Raw genomic sequence first — 23432 nt, 5'->3', positions numbered from 1 at the left:
TTGATTGATTGAAACTTTTACTAGCAGATTGCAAAGGAAGAGAATACACAGTACAGTTTACAAAGTACTGTACATATTCCGTACAATTGACCTCTAAATGGTAACACCCGTATAAGTTTTTCAACTCGTTTAAGTCGGGGTCCACGTTAATCAATTCCTGGTAATGTGTGTAAGGTGTGTAATTTGTTGTGAGTTTATGCACTGTGTTGGTTTTGTTCTTTGAACAAGGTGATGTTCATGCACGGTTCATTTTGTGCACCAGTAAAAAAAACCATATAACTTTTTCTTGAATTTGAAAAAAAACTGAACATTTTATCATTCACTAAAGAATGCGCATATGAAACTGGTGGGGTTCGGGAACCTTCAACAGGGTTAGGAACCACTGCTTTAGATAGATGATCAGACAGATTCTTAACTGGTCTATGGTAAAATGTGAATTGTTTTTCAAAATGGGATCCCATTTTGAAAATTCCTAGCACCAACACCGGTGCTAATACTAATCAAATATCATCCCGGGGGCTATAGATAATGCCTTGACTTTGACACCCCTGTTCTATAGCTTTCAACAAGTTTGGATGTTCTTTTACACAATTACTGTAGTTTCTAACAGGAGTACTATTCCATCTTCAGGAGTAAATTATAACCTTATTGCTATCAATGTACATGACATCTAAGAGTAAGCTGATGTATCCATTATCTTACTGTCAGGTTCAAACACTGATGACATCTATTAAACAAGACAAGAAGCAAGGAAATAAACAGAGACAGAATTAAATTTGGCTCACTATCTGTGTTGGCCCTGTGATGAGGTGGCGACTTGTCCAGGGTGTACCCCGCCTTCCGCCCGATTGTAGCTGAGATAGGCTCCAGCACCCCCCGCGACCCCGAAGGGAATACGCGGTAGAAAATGGATGGATGGATGAGGAGAAACGCGTACACCTGTACCCTCGCACAGTGTCACCACGCTCTAACGAAAGATTGTACGCCTCCTCTTTTATTTGGACTTTCCCTGATTACATGGCAACAGCTGTTTCTAAGGCACGGGGGTCGTAAACATCCATCGCCTTTGTCACAAAACAGTTCAAAGAAAAGGTCGTCTAGAGGGGAGTCTGGTCCTGCTTCCTCTCCGCTTTGTAGTTCTCGGGTCAAGACAAAATCTTTCTGTGGATTACAATACATCAAAGAAACAGAACCCCTTCATGTTGCTTCCCATCCTACACAGTGGAGTTTTACAAGCCTTCTGCTGGGGAGGCTCAAAGACAGCTTTTGTCCTCTCGCCGGGCGAGCTGAACTCAATGTAACACAACGTTTTGTGATAACTTAGATACAATTATTCTAACACTTACTGTTTTATAATACCACATTATGCATACTGTCTTCGCAATAGCAATTGTTTCTAATGCTGCCTGTAACACACTCAGTTATGTTTTGAACACAGTCAGGGTGAAGTCACTGAATAGTGTACTTACCACAATAATGGTTTTAAAATTGTTTCCCTTAAACGAACGCTGTTAGCAAGTCGATATTCCAAATAATCGGGTAATGTATTATTATAAAGAAAAAACAAACAGAGCAATGCATTGTGGGTACACGGTGGCAACCATTTTACCTGTGCGGTGGCATTCTAGGGAAAAACATCACTTAAAATTGCAATGTATTTATAAGTGCCTTTAATACTTTGTACTCTCTGCAACTACAAGAAGTCATACCTACCCGATCTTCCTGAAAGTTTGGTGGTGGGTCAGAGCGTTCGTAACGACGTCACGTGACTGCACTGCGTCACGTGTGAACCCAGAGTGGCACGGAGGTTACATTTTTATTTATTTCCGATTTCCGTGTTACGTATTGTCTCTCCAGCTTCACTTCCGTAGTCGTCACCCCGGTGGGCGCGTCTTTAAGGGGGCGGGACTTAGACTCGAAGCTGCGGCCACAGATAGTTGTACCTGACCTAAACACGTGCCCACAGGGCTGACCACTACGGAAGTGAAGGTGTAGGGACAATGCGTATCACGGAAATCAGGAATAAACACATAAAAAAAATACTGCTGAAAATAAGTTAGGGTTAGGATGAGGTTTGGTTTGGGTTAGGGTCAGCCGATACAGGAATACATTTAACAATGATAACAATTGTGGTGCGTTGCGTTAGCCATCTTGGATCACGTTACAAATCAAGTGTCCACTCTGGCGTTGTGGGTATGTCTTTAAGACACGGTCCACTTTCGTGGTCGTCACCCATGTGGGCACAACTGAGAGTGTCTGCGGCCGCAGCCTAGACCCTTAATTCTCCACGCCAGAGTTGACACTGGATTTGTAGCGTGATCCAAGATGGCTAATGCAACGCACCAAGGTTGTTATTTTGCTTCTTGAATGTAGTGCTTCTTTGGCTCATTATATGCAACCCTAACCTTAACCAAAACCCAAACTTAACCCTAACCTACCTTTTTATTCTATTAATTTACTCTCTAAACTCCAACCCTAAACCCTAACTTGAACCCAACCCCCAATTCCAACCCTAAACCTAACAACCTGGCTTAGATTTGAAGTGGGCGCGACTTAGACCTAAAGTGGGCATGACTTATATTTGAAGTGGGTGTGACTTAGACCTAAAGCGGGTGTAATATTTAGACCTAAAGTGGGCGTGGTTTATAATTTAAGTGGGTGTGGCTTAGACCTAAAGTGGCCGTGACTTACCCCCAAAATGGGCGTGACTTATACTTAAAGTAGGCGCGACTTAAAGTGGGTGTGACTTAAACCTGAAGTGGGCGAGACTTACACCTATAGTGGGCACGACTTAGAGTGGGTGCGACTTAGACTTAAAGTGGATGCAACTTAGACTTAAAGTGGATGCAACTTAGACTTAAAGTGGGTGCGACTTAGACTTAAAGTGGGTGCGACTTAGACCTAAAGTGGGTGCAACATAGACCTAAAGTGGGTGCGACTTAGACTTACGAGTGGGTGTGACTTACACTTAGAGTGGGCGTGACTTAGACTTAAAGTGGGTGTGACTTAGACCTAAAGTGGGTGCGACTTAGACCTAAAGTGGGCGCGACTTAGACTTAAAGTGGGTGTGACTTAGACCTAAAGTGGGTGCAACTTAGACTTAAAGTAGGTGCGACTCAGACTTAAAGTGGGCGTGACTTAGACTTACGAGTGGGTGTGACTTACACTTAGAGTGGGCGTGACTTAGACTTAAAGTGGGTGTGACTTAGACCTAAAGTGGGTGCGACTTAGACCTAAAGTGGGCGCGACTTAGACTTAAAGTGGGTGTGACTTAGACCTAAAGTTGGTGCAACATAGACCTAAAGTGGGTGCGACTTAGACTTACGAGTGGGTGTGACTTACACTTAGAGTGGGCGTGACTTAGACTTAAAGTGGGTGTGACTTAGACCTAAAGTGGGTGTGACTTAGACCTAAAGTGGGCGCGACTTAGACTTAAAGTGGGTGTGACTTAGACCTAAAGTGGGTGCAACTTAGACTTAAAGTAGGTGCGACTCAGACTTAAAGTGGGCGTGACTTAGACTTACGAGTGGGTGTGACTTACACTTAGAGTGGGCGTGACTTAGACTTAAAGTGGGTGTGACTTAGACCTAAAGTGGGTGCGACTTAGACCTAAAGTGGGCGCGACTTAGACTTAAAGTGGGTGTGACTTAGACCTAAAGTGGGTGCAACTTAGACTTAAAGTAGGTGCGACTCAGACTTAAAGTGGGCGTGACTTAGACTTGCGAGTGGGTGTGACTTACACTTAGAGTGGGCGTGACTTAGACTTAAAGTGGGTGTGACTTAGACCTAAAGTGGGTGCGACTTAGACCTAAAGTGGGCGTGACTTAGACTTAAAGTGGGTGTGACTTAGACCTAAAGTGGGTGCAACTTAGACTTAAAGTAGGTGCGACTCAGACTTAAAGTGGGCGTGACTTAGACTTACGAGTGGGTGTGACTTACACTTAGAGTGGGCGTGACTTAGACTTAAAGTGGGTGTGACTTAGACCTAAAGTGGGTGCGACTTAGACCTAAAGTGGGCGCGACTTAGACTTAAAGTGGGTGTGACTTAGACCTAAAGTGGGTGCAACTTAGACTTAAAGTAGGTGCGACTCAGACTTAAAGTGGGCGTGACTTAGACTTACGAGTGGGTGTGACTTACACTTAGAGTGGGCGTGACTTAGACTTAAAGTGGGTGTGACTTAGACCTAAAGTGGGCATGACTTAGACTTCGAGTGGGTGTGAGTTAAACTCGAAGTGGGTGTGACTTAGACCTAAAGTGGGCGTGACTTAGACTTAAAGTGGGTGTGACTTAGACATTAAGTGGGTGTGACTTAGACCTAAAGTGGGCATGACTTAGACTTCGAGTGGGTGTGAGTTAGACTCGAAGTGGGTGTGACTTAGACCTAAAGTGGGCGTGACTTAGACTTAAAGTGGGTGTGACTTAGACTTAAAGTGGGCGTGACTTAGACTTAAAGTGGATGCAACTTAGACTTAAAGTGGGTGCGACTTAGACTTAAAGTGGGTGCGACTTAGACCTAAAGTGGGTGCGACTTAGACTTACGAGTGGGTGTGACTTACACTTAGAGTGGGCGTGACTTAGACTTAAAGTGGGTGTGACTTAGACCTAAAGTGGGTGCGACTTAGACCTAAAGTGGGTGCGACTTAGACTTAAAGTGGGTGTGACTTAGACCTAAAGTGGGTGCAACTTAGACTTAAAGTAGGTGCGACTCAGACTTAAAGTGGGCGTGACTTAGTCTTACGAGTGGGTGTGACTTACACTTAGAGTGGGCGTGACTTAGACTTAAAGTGGGTGTGACTTACACCTAAAGTGGGCATGACTTAGACTTCGAGTGGTTGTGAGTTAGACTCGAAGTGGGTGTGACTTAGACCTAAAGTGGGCGTGACTTAGACTTAAAGTGGGTGTGACTTAGACAGTAAGTGGGTGTGACTTAGACTTAAATTGGGTGTAACTTAGCCCTAAAATGGGCGTGACTTAGACTTAGAGTGGGCGTGACTTAGACTTAGAGTGGGTGTGACTTAGACCTAAAGTGGGCATGACTTAGACTTCGAGTGGGCGTGAGTTAGACTTAGAGTGGGCATGACTTAGACTTAAAGTGGGTGTGACTTAGACCTAAAGTGGGCATGACTTAGACTTAGTGGGTGTGACTTGCACTTCGAGTGGGTGTGACTTACACCTACAGTGGGTGTGACTTAGATTTAGAGTGGGTGTGACTTAGACTTAGAGTGGGCGTGACTTAGAATTAGAGTGGGCGTGACTTATACCTAAAGTGGGCGTGACTTAGACTTAGTGGGTGCGACTTAGACTTAAAGTGGGCGTGACTTAGACCTAAAGTGAGCTTGACTTAGACCTAAAGTGGGTGTGACTTAGACTTAAAGTAGGTGCGATTTAGACCTAAAGTGGGCGTGACTTAGACCTAAAGTGGGCGCAACTTCGACTTAAAGTGGGCATGACTTAGATCTAAAGTGGGCGCAACTTAGACTTAAAGTAGGTGAATCTTAGACTTAAAGTGGGCGTAACTTAGACTTACGAGTGGGTGTGACTTAGACCTAAAGTGGGCATGACTTAGACTTAGAGTGGGTGTGACTTGCACTTTGAGTGGGCGTGACTTAGACCTAAAGTGGGCGTGACTTAGATTTAGAGTGGGTGTGACTTAGACTTAGAGTGGACGTGACTTAGACTTAAAGTGGGCGTGACTTAGACCTAAAGTGAGCTCGACTTAGACTTAAAGTGGGCGTGACTTAGACTTACGAGTGGGCATGACTTAGACTTAGAGTGGGTGTGACTTGCACTTCGAGTGGGCGTGACTTGGACCTAAAGTGGGCGTGACTTAGACTTAGAGTGGGCGTGACTTAGACCTAAAGTGGGTGTGACTTAGACTTAAAATAGGTGCGATTTAGACCTAAAGTGGGCGCAACTTCAACCTAAAGTGAGTGCGACTTCGACCTAAAGTGGGTTCAACTTCGACCTAAAGTGAGTGCGACTTCGACCTAAAGTGGGTTCAACTTCGACCTAAAGTGGGTTCAACTTCGACCTAAAGTGAGCGTGACTCAAGAGGGTCAAGGCCGCAGCTCGCTGCACTTGGTATCATCAGCAGCACGAGCTGTTTGAAAAATAACAAAGAGCGGTCCAAGTCACTTCCTGTGTGTCACATGGCTCTCATCAGCGCCCGCCCACTCAGGAGAACACATTCTTTCTGCTGGAGTCCCCCGCCCACTCAGGGAACAGGAAGTGTGTCAGTCCCTCTTGCGAGTGTGAGTGTGTTAACAGTAAAGACACAAAAAGCTCTTGTTGTTTCTGTATTTGACAATAAAATCTATCAAATCTTCCACAAAAGATACAAATGCATTCTTCTTGTTCCATTTAAATATACAGAATATTCAACATACAACTTGTGCTTAATAACCCTCACACACACATTTATAAATAACACTGCAGCAGATTCTATTAAATAATAACAAGACATTGTTTTGTTGTTTTTGTCTGAGAGGCTTCCACAACAACAAAACAAGAGACGTCTCGTGTGATTGGCCGGCGGTCTTGGACTCCTCCCACTCAACAAGTGACGCCCCCCCACCGCTCATCCCCCGCCTGTCAGGAAACATGAAGCTCCTGTGGAGGAGGGGCGGCGAGGCGGGACGCGTGCTGGGGTCGGCGGCGGCGGCGCTCACAAGTAAGGCACGTTGTCCACATGAGAGCGGGGAGATTTGGCCTCGGAGGGAAAGTGCGAGGCAAATCCAGGAGTGTCAGCCGGGAGGTAGAAGGACGGTACAGGAACAACCTGACCCACAGGTGTTCAAATGTTGTGAAAAAAAAATCAAAAATATACACTACCGTTCAAAAGTTTGGGGTCACATTGAAATGTCCTTGTTTTTGAAGGAAAAGCACTGTACTTTTCAATGAAGATAACTTTAAACTAGTCTTAACTTGAAAGAAATACACTCTATACATTGCTAATGTGGTAAATGACTATTCTAGCCTCAAATGTCTGGTTTTTGGTGCAATATCTACATAGGTGTATAGAGGCCCATTCCCAGCAACTATCACTCCAGTGTTCTAATGGTACAATGTGTTTGCTCATGGGCTCAGAAGGCTAATTGATGATTAGAAAACCCTTGTGCAATCATGTTCACACATCTGAAGACAGTTTAGCTCGTTACAGAAGCTACAAAACTGACCTTCCTTTGAGCAATTTGAGTTTCTGGAGCATCACATTTGTGGGGTCAATTAAACGCTCAAAATGGCCAGAAAAAGAGAACTTTCATCTGAAACTCGACAGTCTATTCTTGTTCTTAGAAATGAACGGTAGTGTATGCTATGGGCACCATCTAATAAATATGCAAACACAGTGTTACTGATCAAACTGTGTAATGTTACAGTGGCCAAAAATATTGCATTGTTTGGATCACCTTGGATGCGCTGGGGCATCAAGTCTCTACGCGAGCCTGAAACTTTTGCTACTGTATTTTAACGTGGTGGTACTTGGAGAGCCAAGTGTTTTCTGTGAGAAAAAGTTTGAGAAGGTATCTGAACAAAACATTGCGTTACAAAAACAAACGCCTGTCATACCTAATATATCATCTATAATCAATTCATTTGATTACTACAATATACACAGGAGGGTCAATAAAAAATGTTTTTAAAAACGTGCCGGGCCGCACTTTGGACGCCTCTGCTCTAAATGCTTCACGTGTAAGACCGCTGAAAAGAAAAAAGACGGCCATAAAAAGCTCGTAAAAATACTTCACTTATCGCTCACAAGCAGCAGAGTAGACAGGTTTTTATGCTGCGTTCACGGCCGGTGGGATTTATACACGTTCAGTATTGACGTTGGAGTCTTTAGTATTGGCTATTACCGATATTGATCCGATATCAGCACATACCATACATACTTTTGATGTATTGTAGTGTGGAATGTTAGACCAGCTTTGACCAAGTGACATGAATCAAACAACAATAACACTTTCATGTACCGTATTTTTCGGACTATAAGTCGCAGTTTTTTTTCATAGTTTGGATGCGACTTATACTCCGGAGTGACTTATGTGTGAAATTATTAACACATTAGCGTAAAATATCAAATAATATTATTTAGCTCATTCACGTAAGTGACTAGACGTATAAGATTTCATGGGATTTAGCGATTAGGAGTGACAGATTGTTTGGTAAACGTATAGCATGTTCTATATGTTATAGTTATTTGAATGACTCTTACCATAATATGTTACGTTAACATACCAGGCACGTTCTCAGTTGGTTATTTATGCCTCATATAACGTACACTTATTCAGCCTGTTGTTCACTATTCTTTATTTATTTTAAATTGCCTTTCAAATGTCTATTCTTGGTGTTGGCTTTTATCAAATAAATTTCCCCCAAAAATGCGACTTATACTCCAGTGTGACTTATATATGTTTATTTTCCTTCTTTATTTTGCATTTTCGGCCGGTGCGACTTATACTCCGAAAAATACGGTAATGTTACAGTAGCCAAAACCGATTACATTGACTGGGTAAATAAAACCTCTGATTTGTTTTTAATGAATACTTAGGCCTACTACGCTACTGTTTTTTTTCGTGTTTTTTTTTACATTGGTCATCATGGTGGTACTTGGAGAGCCAAGTGTTTTCTGAGGTGGTACTTGGTGGAAAAAAGTTTGCGAACCACTGGTCAGAATTTGTTTTGTTGTTTTAACTAAAGATAAACTCTTGTTTATCTTTATTTTTCGGTTTAATCATACAAATTTAGCTAAAAATGAATGCATACAACGTTAACATTATGACACAGGGCAAGTAAGCGTACTTCTAAGATAGCGCCAAGTAAAAAAAAATACACTATTTTTTGGTGTAAACATTTTCGGCCGGTGCGGCTTATACTCCGGAGCGACTTATACTCCAAAAAAATATGGTATTCATAAATGTCTGGAATGGATTTTTGCCGTCTCTGGGTTAAAGTGGAGCAAAATTTAGTGGCTTCAATAATTTATCAAGTTAAGCTGATGGCGCAGCAAATTAAAAGATGCGGACACGTTCGTTACTGGATGCTTTCTAATGCCCTTCTGCCTTGGAGGTTTTGTAAGTGGAAGTTATATGCAACTGGAATGACTTGATTCTTGTTTGTATTGACACACTTGCTGTTTTGGACTGCAATGTTGTTCTATGACGGACACTAATTACATACAGTATGCGTAGCTGCTTCATTTTGTAAACCCCTTGACTAAAATACACCAATCTCGTGAGGTAATTTAGATGCAGGACTGCTGGTATCGGATGCAGGCCGAATTACAGTATTCACAGTTTAGCTTCACCTTTTCCACATTTTGTTACGTCACAGCCTTATTCCAAAATGGGATAAATCCATTTTTGTCCTCAAAATTCTACACACAATACCCCATAATGGCAATGTAAAAAAGTGCTTCTGCAAAATTAAAAAACAAAATTTAAAAAAATGGTGCATCAACAATGTATTGAGCAAAGCCTGTGAATAATTATGTACACGTCTTTTTTTGTTTTTTTTAACTTTTAATACATTTGCAAAAATGTGTAATAAAAAAATCTCACATTGTCATTATGTGGTATTGTGTGTAGAATTTTGAGGACAAACATGGATTTATTCCAGTTTGGAATAAGGCTGTAACATAACAAAATGTGGAAAAAGTAAATACTTTCTGGATGCACTGTACAGTTTTTTTTTTGCGTCCAAGCAGATAAGTTTGCCAATTTGAAGCCTTATTCTAAAATGGAAAAATGTATATTTGTCCTCAAAACTCTACACATAATAGCACATAATGACAATGTGAAAAAACTTTTTTTTTTGTTGAAATTTCTGCTGATTTATTAAAAATAAACAGGCTAAGTATACAATGGGAAAAAACATTTTCCCATTGTCATTATATGGTACTGTGTGTAGAATTTTGAGGACAAAATGGATTTATTCCATTTTAGAATAAGGCTGTTGCGTAACAAAATGTGGAAAAGGTGTGAATACTTTCCGGATGCACTGTACAGTTTTTTTTCTGCATCCACGCAGATAAATTTGCCAATCCAAATTTAAAGCCTTATTCTAAAATGGAAAAATTCATTTTTGTCCTCAAAATTCTACACATAAAAGCCCATAATGACAATGTGAAAAAATTATTTTTTTTAGGAATGTTTGCAAATGTATTCGAAATAAACAGGCTAAGTATACAGGGAAAACAAATGTTTTCACATTGTCAATATGGGGTATTGTGTGTAGAATTTTGAGGACAAATTGATTTATTCCATTTTAGGCTGTAACATAACAAAATGTGGAAAAAGTGAAGCGATGTGAATACTTTCCGGATGCACTGTACAATTTTTTTTTGCATCCAAGCAGATAAATTTGCCAATTCAAATTTGAAGCCTTATTCTAAAATGGAAAAAATAAAATGTTGTCCTCAAAATGCTACACATAATAGCCCATAATGACAATGTGAAAAACTAATTTTTTTTTTGGAAATGTTTGCAAATTTATTAATAATAAACAGGCTAAGTATACAGGGAAAACAAATGTTTTCACATTGTCAATATGGGGTTTTGTGTGTAGAATTTTGAGGAAAAAATTTAATTTATTCAATTTCGGATTAATGCTGTAACTTAGAAAAAACTGAAGCGCTGTGAATACTTCCCGGATGCACTGTACCATCATAAATTTTAGTTCCTGGCTGATATCGGATCTTTAAATATGGGACGGGGACACCCGTATCGATGATGTCACATCTCTTAAGGATCCAAATTCTTCATGACGCTCAACACAAAGGAGTTTGTGCAGGCCCTAAATGATATGGTAGTCCTAGATGATGGAATTAGGAGAATGGTGACTATTTCACACATGTGGTGCCGACAAAGTCCTCCTGATTGGTTGCTGGCACCGGCGCTGCCTTCAAGTCAAGTCTGACGGCCCGGGTTTCCTCGTGAACCCAGAAAACTGTCACCTGACTTTGTTCTTCCTTTTGATTGTGGATCTGCAACAATCCTTCTCCTGGATCAGGACTTGACCAGGATCTCCATGATGTGGTCCAGCTCGTTCAGGTCCATCAGACGCGATTGGAGGCTCCCGGGCAAGGCGTGGCCGTCGGGGCGCATCCTGGCGTCCTGGTCCGCCCACAGGGACACGCTGACGGGCCAGAGCGAGCCCGCCGTCCACAGATCCGAGGTCTCGTACATGGACGTGTCGATGTCCTCGAAGATATCGTCCAGGGCGAGGTCGCCGAGGTAGCCCATGCTGTTCACCGCGTCGCTGAACGCGCTGATAGGAGGCTTTAGCTCCGCCCCCATGCTCATCTCCTGGGAAGAGAGTTCGGGGGACGGCGCCGAGAACGGGCTCTCCTGGCCGCCCTCCGCGCACCCGGGGCACGTGAGGGACATTTCCACACTGAGGGCGTCCCGCAGAAGCGGCGAGTCGGGACGGACGGCGCCCTCCGCCGCGTCGCTGCGCATGTCGTCGTGGATCTGCCGCAGCGTGTTGACCAGCAGCACAGAGCGCCGCAGGCTGAGCTCCATCCCGGCTTGGTAGCGCTGCAGCTTCTCCAAACACAGGCCCAGCACCCGCTGGCGCTGCTGCAGGCGGCTGGCTTCCCGGGGGACGCTCGCCTTCTCCTCTGCGGCCGCCAGCTCCTCCGTGCAGCTCCACTTCCGCTTTACGCCTCGACCCAACATGGACCTGCGAGTACAGACATCACAGGTCTGCTAATTGCATCTCTCAAGTCCTTTACGCAGACCTTGGACTAGTCTTTCTTTACCAAAGTCGGGCCTGGATCACTCCCTAGAGGGCCGCCAAAAAATATCTGTTTCTTAGCGGTACTCAGTTGTAATACACTTTTCCACCACTTGTGGCAGTAATGACAATGTAAACAAACAGAAGAAGTCTGGAGCTTAAGCCAAGTGCAAAAATTATGACTAAATGTTGTAGTATACTATATATATTTATAAAATACTATATTATTGTACAAAACTATGTATTTATAATAGTGTTTCTTAACCATAGGGCCCATTATTGGCCCACTCAAGGACCGCCAAAAATATCTGTTTCTCAGCTGTGGTCCGTATGGGCCACAGCGGTACTCAGTTGTAATACACTTTTCCACCACTTGTGGCAGTAATGACAATCTCAACAAACAGAAGAAATCTGGAGCTAAACCCAAGTGCAAAAATTATGACTAAATGTTGTAATATACTATATATATTTATAAAATATATTGTTGTACAAAAACTATGTAATTATAATAGTGTTTCTTAACCATAGGGCCCATTGTTGGCCCACTCGAGGGCCGCCAAAAAATATCTGTTTCTCAGTTGTGGTCCGTATGGGCCACAGTAGTACTAAGTTGTAATACACTTTCCCACCACTTGTGGCAGTAATGACAATGTAAATAAACAGAAGAAGTCTGGAGCTAAAGCCAAGTGCAAAAATTAGGACTAAATGTTGTAGTATACTATATATATTTATAAAATATTACATTATTGTACAAAAATTATGTAATTATAATAGTGTTTCTTAACCATAGGGCCGCAAGTGCCCACTCGAGGGCCGCAAAAAAATATCTGTTTCTCAGCTGTGGTCCGTATGGGCCACAGTGGTACTCAGTTGTAATACACTTATCCACCACTTGTGGCAGTAATGACAATCTAAACAAACAGAAGAAGTCTGGAGCTAAAGCCAAGTGCAAAAATGATGACACTATAATAGTGTTTCTTAACCATAGGGGCCCACTGCTCAGCTGTGGTCCGTATGGGCCACAGTGGTACTCGGTTGTAATACACTTTTCCACCACTTGTGGCAGTAATGACAATGTCAGACAAACAGAAGAAGTCTGGAGCTAAAGCCAAGTGCAAAAATTATGACTAAATGTTGTAGTATACTATATATATTTATAAAATATTATATTATTGTACAAAAATTATGTAATTATAATGCGTTTCTTAACCATAGGGCCCATTGTTGGCCCCCTCGAGGGCCGCCAAAAAATATCTGTTTCTCAGCTGTGGTCCGTATGGGCCACAGTGGTACTCGATTGTAATACACTTTTCCACCACTTGTGGCAGTAATAACAATGTCAAACAAACAGAAGAAGTCTGGAGCTAAAGCCAAGTGCAAAAATTATGACTAAATGTTGTAATATACTATATATATTTATAAAATATATTGTTGTACAAAAACTATGTAATTATAATAGTGTTTCTTAACCATAGGGCCCATTGTTGGCCCACTCGAGGGCCGCCAAAAAATATCTGTTTCTCAGTTGTGGTCCGTATGGGCCACAGTAGTACTCAGTTGTAATACACGTTCCCACCACTTGTGGCAGTAATGACAATGTAAATAAACAGAAGAAGTCTGGAGCTAAAGCCAAGTGCAAAAATTAGGACTAAATGTTGTAGTATACTATATATATTTATAAAATATTACATTATTGTACAAAAATTATGTAATTATAATAGTGTTTCTTAACCATAGGGCCGCGAGTGCCCACTCGAGGGCCGCAAAAAATATCTGTTTCTCAGCTGTGGTCCGTATGGGCCACAGTGGTACTCAGTTGTAATACACTTTTCCACCACTTGTGGCAGTAATGACAATCTAAACAAACAGAAGAAGTCTGGAGCTAAAGCCAAGTGCAAAAATGATGACACTATAATAGTGTTTCTTAACCATAGGGGCCCATTGCTCAGCTGTGGTCCGTATGGGCCACAGTGGTACTCGTATGGGCCACAGTGGTACTCGATTGTAATACACTTTTCCACCACTTGTAGCAGTAATAACAATGTCAAACAAACAGAAGAAGTCTGGAGCTAAAGCCAAGTGCAAAAATTATGACTAAAGTGGGAAAAAGGTGTTTTCATTTGCACTTGTAGGTTGTTTTTTTGTAGGTTTATCCTGTTGAACGTTGTTATTGAATACAAACAAAAATCAACAGTAAGATTCTTAATTTGGTCTTAGTATTTATATTCCTCTGTAGTGGAAAAGTTGGGCCCCGAGGTCAAAAAGATTAATAACCAGTGCATTAGGGTAGTGTTTTTCAACCACTAGTGTGCCGTGAGATGCAGTCTGGTGTGCCGTGGGAGATTATCTAATTTCACCTATTTGGGTTAAAAATATTTTTTGTAAACCAGTAATTATAGTCTGCAAATGATGTGTTGTTGTTGAGTGTCGGTGCGGTCTAGATCGGCAGAGTAACCGTGGAATACTATTCCATATCAGTAGATGGCAGCCGGTAGATGTCGGAAACAGCGGGAGGCAGTGTGCAGGTAAAAAGGTGTCTAATGTTTAAACCAAAAATAAACAAAAGGTGAGTGCCCCTAAGAAAAGGCATTGAAGCTTAGGGAAGGCTATGCAGAACGAAACTAAAACTGAACTGGCTGCAAAGTAAAGAAAAACAGAATGCTGGACGACAGCAAAGACTTACTGCGGAGCAAAGACGGCGTCCGCAAAGTACATCCGAACATGACATGACAATCAACAATGTCCCCACAAAGAACGATAAAAACAACTGAAATATTCTCGATTGCTAAAACAAAGTAGATGCGGGAAATAGCTCTCAAAGGAAGACATGAAACTGCTACAGGAAAATACCAAAAAAAGAGAAAAAGCCACCCAAATAGGAGCACAAGACAAGAACTAAAAATAATAAACATACTTGATAAATGACACCTCTGGCTGGTTTTTGATGAATATTTAGGCCTACTACGCTACTGTATTTTAAAGTTGGTCATTACGGTGGTGCTTGGAGAGCCTTTTTTTTTTTTCCTGAGGTGGTGACAAAAGTTTGACAACCGCAAGTCCAAATGGAGTTGGACGAACATGTCCCCCCTGTCGACTATTCGAATGGCACCTCCAACATTCGGTCATGTCTGCTGGTAAACAGTCACTCTCTGAGCGAAAGTTTCAAGTGCCAAACTTCCGGAAATGTCGAATTAATTTTAAAAGCACTAACCTCACGTGTCCGTGGAACGCGTCATAAGTGGACACAATCCGCCGTAAACGCCGCTTCGTTTTGGGCCCCGTCGCCGCGTCCCTTTCGCCGGGAAGACGAAGAAATGTTCGGTCGAGTCCTCCACAGCTAGCAGGAGGGATGGATAGGGGGCGGTGCTTAAACTCGTAGCCCGCATGTGATTGGTCCTCTCTGCCGCTGCTCAAGCCCCCTCCTCCGCCACTCACGGGGCAGCGAATGTGAGACGGCTCGTTCCCAACGGTGCTGCGTTCACTGCCGCTCGGACAAACGCTGCGACACGTGAGCCGCGGACGTGACCGCGCCAGCCGCGTTCGGGTGCAATCGATCGCGTTACGTAACCCGCTTGTGGTGAAATTAAATGCTACCTAAAAAAATAAACAATTTAAGACAACACATTTGCAAGCATATTTCTTCATATTTGGTTTATTTATGTGAAGAAAAAAATGTTAGATTGTAAAGAGGCATGTGAAATGTTTACAGGTGGCGGAGTGAGAGGATTCCGTCCGGACGGGAAGCGTTGAGGTTTACGGGGAGCGCTTGAACGCCGCATTTTAAAGGGCCAGATGACTCAGAGGGAGAGGAGGAAGGACGTGACCGGAAGAGGGTCCGGCGAACACCAAATAAGGTATCTCCTCCTTCACGTGTTTCTTCTCTTGGAAAAAAAAACAACAAGGCTCGTTCCTTGCAAGTTTGACCTACTTTTCAGTTTAACTTCCATCTTACAATACAATACTGGTGTTGAACGAGACACAATGAGCATATTGTATGTCGTCCATCTTTAAAGCGAGCAGCTTTCCCCACCTTTTCTTTTTTTTTTTTTTTTTTTTTGCTGAGTCACCACCGGATCATGAATCTTTAACAAGAGACCCACTAAGACTTGGCAGCAGGCCGATTTCTTCCAAACTTCTTCTTTACTGCGACCGTCAACACCTTTCTACTTCCGCTATACGACACACAGGTAGCGTTGCAGTGTCCTTCACCCAGGAATAGTCTGTTCCGGGGTCAAACCCTGCCCACTATACCAGGGCCACAGTGCATACCGTATTTTTCGGACTATAAGTCGCAGTTTTTTTTTTAATAGTTTTTGTGTGAAATTATTAACACATTACGGATAAAATTTCATATGATATTACCGTATTTTTCTGACTATAAGTCCCAGTTTTTTTTAATAGTTTTTGTGTGAAATTATTAACACATTACGGCATACTTGCCAACCTTGAGACCTCCAATATCGGGAGGTGGGGGGTGTGGGGGGGCTTTGTCGGGGGTGGGTGGGGGGATGGTTGGGGGAGGGGTGGGTGGTTGGGGGCGTGGTTATTTACAGCTAGAATTCACCAACTCGAGTATTTCATACACACATATATATATATATATATATATATATATATATATATATATATATATATATATATATATATATATATATATATATATATATATATATATGTATGTATGAAATACTTGACTTTCAGTGAATTCTAGCTATATATATATATATATATATATATATATATATATATATATATATATATATATATATATATATATATATATTTATTTATTTATTTTATTTACATAGAAAGAAAGAAAAATACTTGAATTTCAGTGTCCTGGTGGCTATCCATTAGATGGCAGTATTGTCCTGTTTAACTTCTCCGTTCATGATGAGTATATCATTTCGGCCACCGTGTTCAATGGAGAAGTCTGTTCTACAAAATGTACAGGCAACATACATACACCTTCTCCTTCAAACTGTCCTGGATGAACTGAAATTCTTGTTTCCATTCGTTTTGGAACTTGCAAGCGTATTTCTTCATCTTGCTCGTCGACGGCGTCGCCATGTCTGTAATTTCCTCGTTCTTCTGCTTCGTCTCCTTGTTGTGTGCGCAGTTGTGCACTCTACTCTCTAAAAGCCCTAGATGTTATCAGAATCAGAATCAGAATAGTTTTATTGCCATTGTTTGAGAACGGGTTCACAAACTAGGAATTTTTCTTGGTGCGAACGTGCGACATAAAACACATATAACACATATTTGGTATAAAAAGAGCTGTGACTGAGCTATCAGATAGACTTAGAAGGGATTCAAGGAATTCAAGGAGCTGCTGTTAGGAGTTATTGTTCATTTGCCTGATGGCCGAGGGGAAAAAACTGTTCAGGTGGCGGGAGGTGTGGGTCTGGATGGAGCGTAGTCTCCTGCCTGAGGGGAGAGGGGAGAATAGTGTGTGTCCAGGGTGAGAAGAGTCAGCTGTGATCCGACCCACACGCCTCCTGGTCCTGGAGGAGAACAAGTCCTGGAGGGATGGGAGCTTGCAGCCAATCACCTTCTCCGCAGCACGTACGATGCGTTGCAGTCTATTCTTATCCTGGACTGTGGCGCCGGGGAACCACACTGTGATGGAGGAGGTGAGGATGGACTCTTTGATGGCTGAGTAAAACTGCACCAGCATCTCGGTCGGCACCTTAAGTTTCCTCAGCTGCCGCAGGAAGTACATCCTCTGCTGGGCCTTCTTGATGACGGAGCTGATGGTCAGCTCCCACTTGAGGTCCTGGGTGATGGTGGTGCCCAAGAAACGGAAGCAGTCCACAATGGGGACGGGGGTGGGAGAGTCAATTAGGGTGAGGGGGGATGGTGGGGCTGTGACTTTCCTGAAGTCCATGATCATCTCCACTGTTTTCTGGGCGTTCAGCTCCAGGTTGTTGAGGCTGCACCAGGACCTCAGCCGGTCCACCTCTCTCCTGTAGGCGGACTCATCGCCATTCGAGATGAGCCCGATGAGGGTGGTGTCATCCGCAAACTTGAGCAGTTTTACGGATTGGTGACTGGAGGTGCAGCAGTTTGTATACAGGGAGAAGAGCCAGGGGGAGAGTACACAGCCCTGAGGAGTACCAGTGTTTGTGGTTCGACTGTCCGAGACAATCTTCCCCAGCCTTACGTGCTGTCTTCGGTCTGTCAGGAAGTCATTAATCCAACTGCAGAGGGAGTCGGGCACGCTGAGCTGGTAGAGCTTGTCTCGTAGCAGTCCAGGGAGGATGGTGTTGAAGGCAGAGCTGAAGTCCACAAACAGGATCCTAGCGTAGGTTCCTGGGGAGTCCAGATGCTCCAGGATGAAGTGGAGGGCCAGGTTCACTGCATCATCCACAGACCTGTTGGCGCTGTAGGCGAACTGCAGTGGGTCCAGGAGGGGGGCGGTGATGTCCTTGAGGTGAGGCAGGACCAAGCGCTCAAAGGACTTCATGACCACAGACGTCAGCCCGACCGGCCTGTAGTCATTTAGTCCTGTGATCCGTGCTTTCTTGGGGACAGGGACAATGGTAGAGGTCTTAAAGCAGGACGGCACGCGGCATAGCTCCAGAGAGGTGTTAAAAATGTCAGTGAAGACAGGAGCCAGCTGGTCCGCACAGTGTCTGAGAGTGGAGGGGGAGACACCATCCGGCCCGGGGGCCTTCCGCGTATTCAGCTTCAAGAACTGCCGGCGTACATCCTCTTCTTTAATGGAGAGGGTCTTTACAGTCTTATTGTGTTTTTGGAGTCCTGTGATGTCATTGGAGTTCTTTGAGTCCTTTAACTCCTTTAATGATGTGCTGGCATTGGTGGGGAGGGTGATGGTGGGGGGAGCATGGCTTTGATGAGCTGAAGGCCGTTCATGACGACAGTAATGTGTGTTGAGGCCCTGAGCGAGACGCTCAGGGCCTGGGGGGTTTTGGGCTTATAGTTCGTAAGGGCCCTTAGACCTCTCCAAACTGCTGCAGAATCATTGGAGCGGAACTGTTCCTGTAGACGGTTAGAGTACACAGATTTAGCTTTCTCCACTTCCCTGGTGAAGTGGTACTTCGCTTCTCTGTATGTACTTCGGTCCCCGCTTCTCCACGCAGCCTCCTTCTTCTTGCGCAGCTGTCGGAGCTTGGGTGTGAACCAGGGCTTGTCGTTGTTATAACAAACCCTGGTGCGCGTTGGAATGATGCGCGCCTCATTGAACTGTATGTATGAGGTCACAGTGTCCGTATACTCGTCCAGATTGTTCGTGGCCGCTCCAATTGCCTCCCAGTCTGTCGTTTCCCAACAAGCACGCAACTCGTCCACAGACTCGGCGGTGAAACACTTAATGTTCCTCATAACAGGTTTAGCCAGTTTCAGTCTCTGTCTGTATGAAGGGATTAAGTGCACCATCACGTGATCTGATAGTCCAAGAGCAGCGCGCGGGACTGCATGAAAAGCCTTGCTCAATGTAGTGTAGCAGTGATCCAGCGTGTTCTCCTCTCTGGTTGGGCATTTAATAAACTGTCTATACTTTGGTAATTCCTGGCTCAAATTTCCCTTGTTAAAGTCACCAAGCACGATAACAAGAGAGTCAGGAAAAGACCGTTCCACGTGTAAGATCAGTTCTGCGAGCGCGCGCTGAGCGTCACGCACGTCCGCGCCGGGCGGGATGTAAACAGCCACGAGAATGAATGAAACAATCTCACGCGGTGAGTAAAAGGGCTTACAGTGGATGAATAAATATTCCAGAGAAGAAGAACAATGTTTAAAAATCGCAGTCACGTCTGTGCACCAGCTATTGTTGATAAAGAAGCATAGTCCCCCGCCTCTTTTTTTGCCAGAGAACGCCGCGTCTCGGTCCGCGCGGAGGAGATGAAAGCCCTCCAGTTGAAGCGCGCTGTCCGGGACACTTGCGCTCAGCCAAGTCTCCGTGAAACACAACACACATGATGAGGAGAAGTCCTTGTTCCTTCTCATCAGCAACGCTAGCTCGTCCATCTTGTTGGCAAGTGAGCGGACGTTGGAGAGGAAGATGCCTGGTAGAGGCGTGCGTAATCCCCGTCCGCGAAGACGGACAAGTGCGCCCGCTCGCTTTCCTCTTCGGTGCGGTTTCCCTCTTTTGAGCACAGAATGGACCAAATCCGCAGCTGACGCTAAGATGACCGGTAACAAGTCCATAGGGATGGTGGATCTGATGTTCAGTAGCTCTTCACGGGTGTAGGAGCACCCGGAAACACAATTTATGTACAAAAACAAACAAAACAGAGCGCACGAAAGCACCGAGGCAGCCTTCATCGGCGCCATGATGACGTCATTGGGCAGGCAAGCTGTTTATATTGTGGGAAAGCGGACGTGAGAACAGGCTGTCCCCACTCAGTCTCAGGTCCGCATTGAGCTGGAGGGCGTGGCCTCCAGCTCTGGCTGAATACCGGGAGTTTGTCGGGAGAAAATCTCTGCCGGGAGGTTGTCGGGAGAGGCGCTGAATACCGGGATTCTCCCGCTAAAAACGGGAGGGTTGGCAAGTATGCATTACGGTAAAATTTCATATGATATTACCGTATTTTTCCGACTATAAGTCCCAGTTTTTTTCATACTTTGGCCGGGGGTGCGACTTATACTCAGGAGCGACTTATGTGTGAAATTATTAACACATTGCCATAAAATATCAAATAATAATACCATATTTTTCGGACTATAAATCGCAGTTTTTGTCATAGTTTGGCCGGGGGTGCGACTTATACTCAGGGGCGCATACTTGCCAACCCTCCCGGTTTTACCGGGAGACTCCCGGTATTCAGCGCCTCTCCCGATAACCTCCCGGAAGAAATTTTCTCCCGATAAACTCCCGGAATTCAGCCGGAGCTGGAGGCCACGCCCCCTCCAGCTCAATGCGGACCTGAGTGGGGACAGTCTTTTTTCACGTCCGCTTTCCCACGATATAAACAGCGTGCCTGCCCAATCACGTTATAACTGTAGAATGATCCAGGGCGAGTTCTTGGTTTCTTATGTGGGTTTATTGTTAGGCAGTTTCATTAACGTCCTCCCAGCGCGACAACAACACACAACAACAGCAGTCACGTTTTCGTCTACCGTAAAGCAGTTCGTCTGCCTTAAACAGCAATGTTGTGACACTCTTCAACAGGAAAATACTGCCACCTACTGGATAGCCTCCGGAACACTGAAATTCAAGTAATTCTTTTATTTATATGTATAATAATAAAAAAATATATATACTGTATATATATATATATATATATATATGAAATACTCGAGTTGGTGAATTCTAGCTGTAAATATACTCCTCCCCTCTTAACCACGCCCCCACCACCAACCACACCCCCGAACCGCCCCGCCCCACCCCCGACCACGCCCCACCCCATCCCCCACCTCCCGGAATCGGAGGTCTCAAGGTTGGCAAATATGCTTATTTGTGAAATTATTAACACATTACCGTAAAATATCAAATAATATTACCGTATTTTTCGGACTATAAGTCGCAGTTTTTTTTCATAGTTTGGCCGGGGGTGCGACTTATACTCAGGAGCGACGTATGTGTAAAATTATTAACACGTTACCGTAAATTATCAAATAATATTACCGTATTTTTCGGACTATAAAGTTTTATTGTGTATGTTTACGCCTAAAAATAGTGCATTTAAATAAGAAGTAAGCTAACTTGTCCTATGTCATCATGCTAACATTTTATGCTAGCTTTTTTTAACTAATTTTGTATGTTTACACCCCATAAAAAAGTTAATTTTTAAACTTGGCGCCATCTTAGAAGTATGCTAACTTGTGCTATGTCATCATGCTAACATCCATCCATCATGCTAACAATAACATGTTAATGCTTTATGCTAGCTTATTAACTAATTTTGTTTGTTGAACCTACAAATCATATGAATGCTCTATAAAAAAAAAAAGATTCACATTAAAATCGCGATTTTTATTTGTTTCATTTCTAAATTGATTCATAATTTGAGAATCGATTTTTAAAAATGAATTATATATATTTTTGGCCGTTTTTTTTATTTTTTCAAAGAAAAAATGTCAGGGCTAAAAACATTAAACAAATAATGATATTATCATTATTTTTGATGGAGTTGCTATGAGAATTTTCAAGCCCCGCAAGGGCCCTATGTTTTTTCTTCTGTACGTTTGAACGCCTTTTTCAGGCCCTTAACATGCACGAATGGTGAGAAATGTCATATTTTGGGGGTCCTGAAACATTTTATTTAAAAATTGGAAAAAAATTAGCCCCTCCTACCAGTTTTACGTATCGACACGTCTATCATGACGGGGCGCACATAAAAGTCTCAGGAACCCATACCTGAAAACGAACAGGAAGTCGGCCATCTTGGTTTTCGTCTTCCATTTTTCGGCGAGAAAAAAGGGGTCGTACTTGAACGAATTCCTCCTATTGACTTTGGCTGAATCAGTCGAGGTTAAAATGACAGATACTACACATATAGGTGATGATAAATTTAAAAAAAAATTCCCTACACCATAAGATGTGGGTGTGGTATGGCGCCACACATTATGATTCACCACAAAACGTTAACTCTACTCCACAAATTCAGATCTTATTTGGTAGAAATGATGATGATGATTAATTAGATTAACATTCTATGGTTTTTTAAATGTGATTTCTAAAATACATTTAAAAAATATATATTTTTTAGGCTAACACTGCGCAAGTCTTATGTCAGCAGCCAAGAATAGCTTTTGTAACCGGAAACCTGTTTTAGAAATGTCTTATCATACCAAATAATATATCACGAGAATAGATTCTGAATCGAATTGGCCCAAAAATCAGAATCGAAAGCCCAAGGATTCCCACCTCTAATATGCAGTATTATTTCTTTCTGTCAAAATGAAAAGAACAAATACATTTAGCTCGAAAGTGCTTTATTGACACACTTTAATTTCCAGCCTTTGGTGGGCCACACCTGGCCCCCGGGCCTTGAATTTGGCACCTACGCTTTGGGCTAAACAATTTTGGGCATAGGCCGAATGCCAACTGCATATATATATATATATATATCTATATATATATATCTATATATATATATATATATATATATATATATATATATATATAGATATATATATATATATATATATATATGTGTGTATATATATATTTATGTGTGTATATGTGTGTGTATGTATATATATGTGTGTATATTTATATATATGTGTGTATATATAATGTGTGTGTGTATATATGTGTGTGTAGATATATATATGTGTAGATATATATGTATAGAATGTGTATATGTATATAGTGTGTGTATATGTATATAGAATGTGTATATGTGTGTGTATGTATATATATATATATGTGTGTGTGTGTATATATATATATATACACACACACGTGTATATATGTATATGCATATGTGTATATGTATATATGCATATATGTAAATATATACATATTCACATATGTATATACATATGTGTATATATGTATATATGTAAATATATATGTATATATACACATGTATGTACATATTCACATATGCATATATATATATACACACACACACCTGTATATGTGTGTATATTTATATATATATACACACACATATATATATATATATATATAGTCGAGGTTTCTGTGGTTTATCCGTTATACAGTGCTCAATACCGGGGTAGAGCGGAATATACGTTAGATCAGGAAAAAACAAAGAGACTATATATCATC

At 42.6% G+C, this 23432-nt stretch overlaps 1 protein-coding gene across 1 annotated transcript; it reads right to left on the bottom strand.

Annotated features, from left to right (window-relative positions):
• Nucleotides 1–6333: 6333 nt before the first annotated feature.
• On the bottom strand, nt 6334–15513 carry LOC133640853 (SERTA domain-containing protein 3-like). The gene is made up of 3 exons (XM_062034535.1): nt 15442–15513; nt 14946–15328; nt 6334–11680 (listed from the first exon to the last, which is right to left on the bottom strand). The coding sequence occupies exons 1-3, from the start codon at nt 15511–15513 to the stop codon at nt 11005–11007; spliced, it is 1131 nt and encodes a 376-aa protein (XP_061890519.1). The 3' UTR covers nt 6334–11004.
• Between the last annotated feature and the right edge of the window lie 7919 nt (nt 15514–23432).

This window comes from Entelurus aequoreus, linkage group LG23 (assembly GCF_033978785.1).
Source record: "Entelurus aequoreus isolate RoL-2023_Sb linkage group LG23, RoL_Eaeq_v1.1, whole genome shotgun sequence".
Classification (NCBI taxonomy): Eukaryota; Metazoa; Chordata; class Actinopteri; order Syngnathiformes; family Syngnathidae; genus Entelurus; species Entelurus aequoreus.
This window is presented reverse-complemented; position numbering and strand designations above follow the sequence as displayed.

Bases quoted from the DNA above. Each gene is read 5' to 3' on its own strand.
- LOC133640853 (XM_062034535.1), bottom strand. From the start codon at position 15,513: ATGCGGCGTTCAAGCGCTCCCCGTAAACCTCAACGCTTCCCGTCCGGA. The intron at 15,329-15,441 runs GTAAACATTTCA...TTATTTTTTTAG, and splicing joins ATCCTCTCACTCCGCCACCT to GTAGCATTTAATTTCACCAC. The intron at 11,681-14,945 runs GTTAGTGCTTTT...CTGTACTCGCAG, and splicing joins GCGTTCCACGGACACGTGAG to GTCCATGTTGGGTCGAGGCG.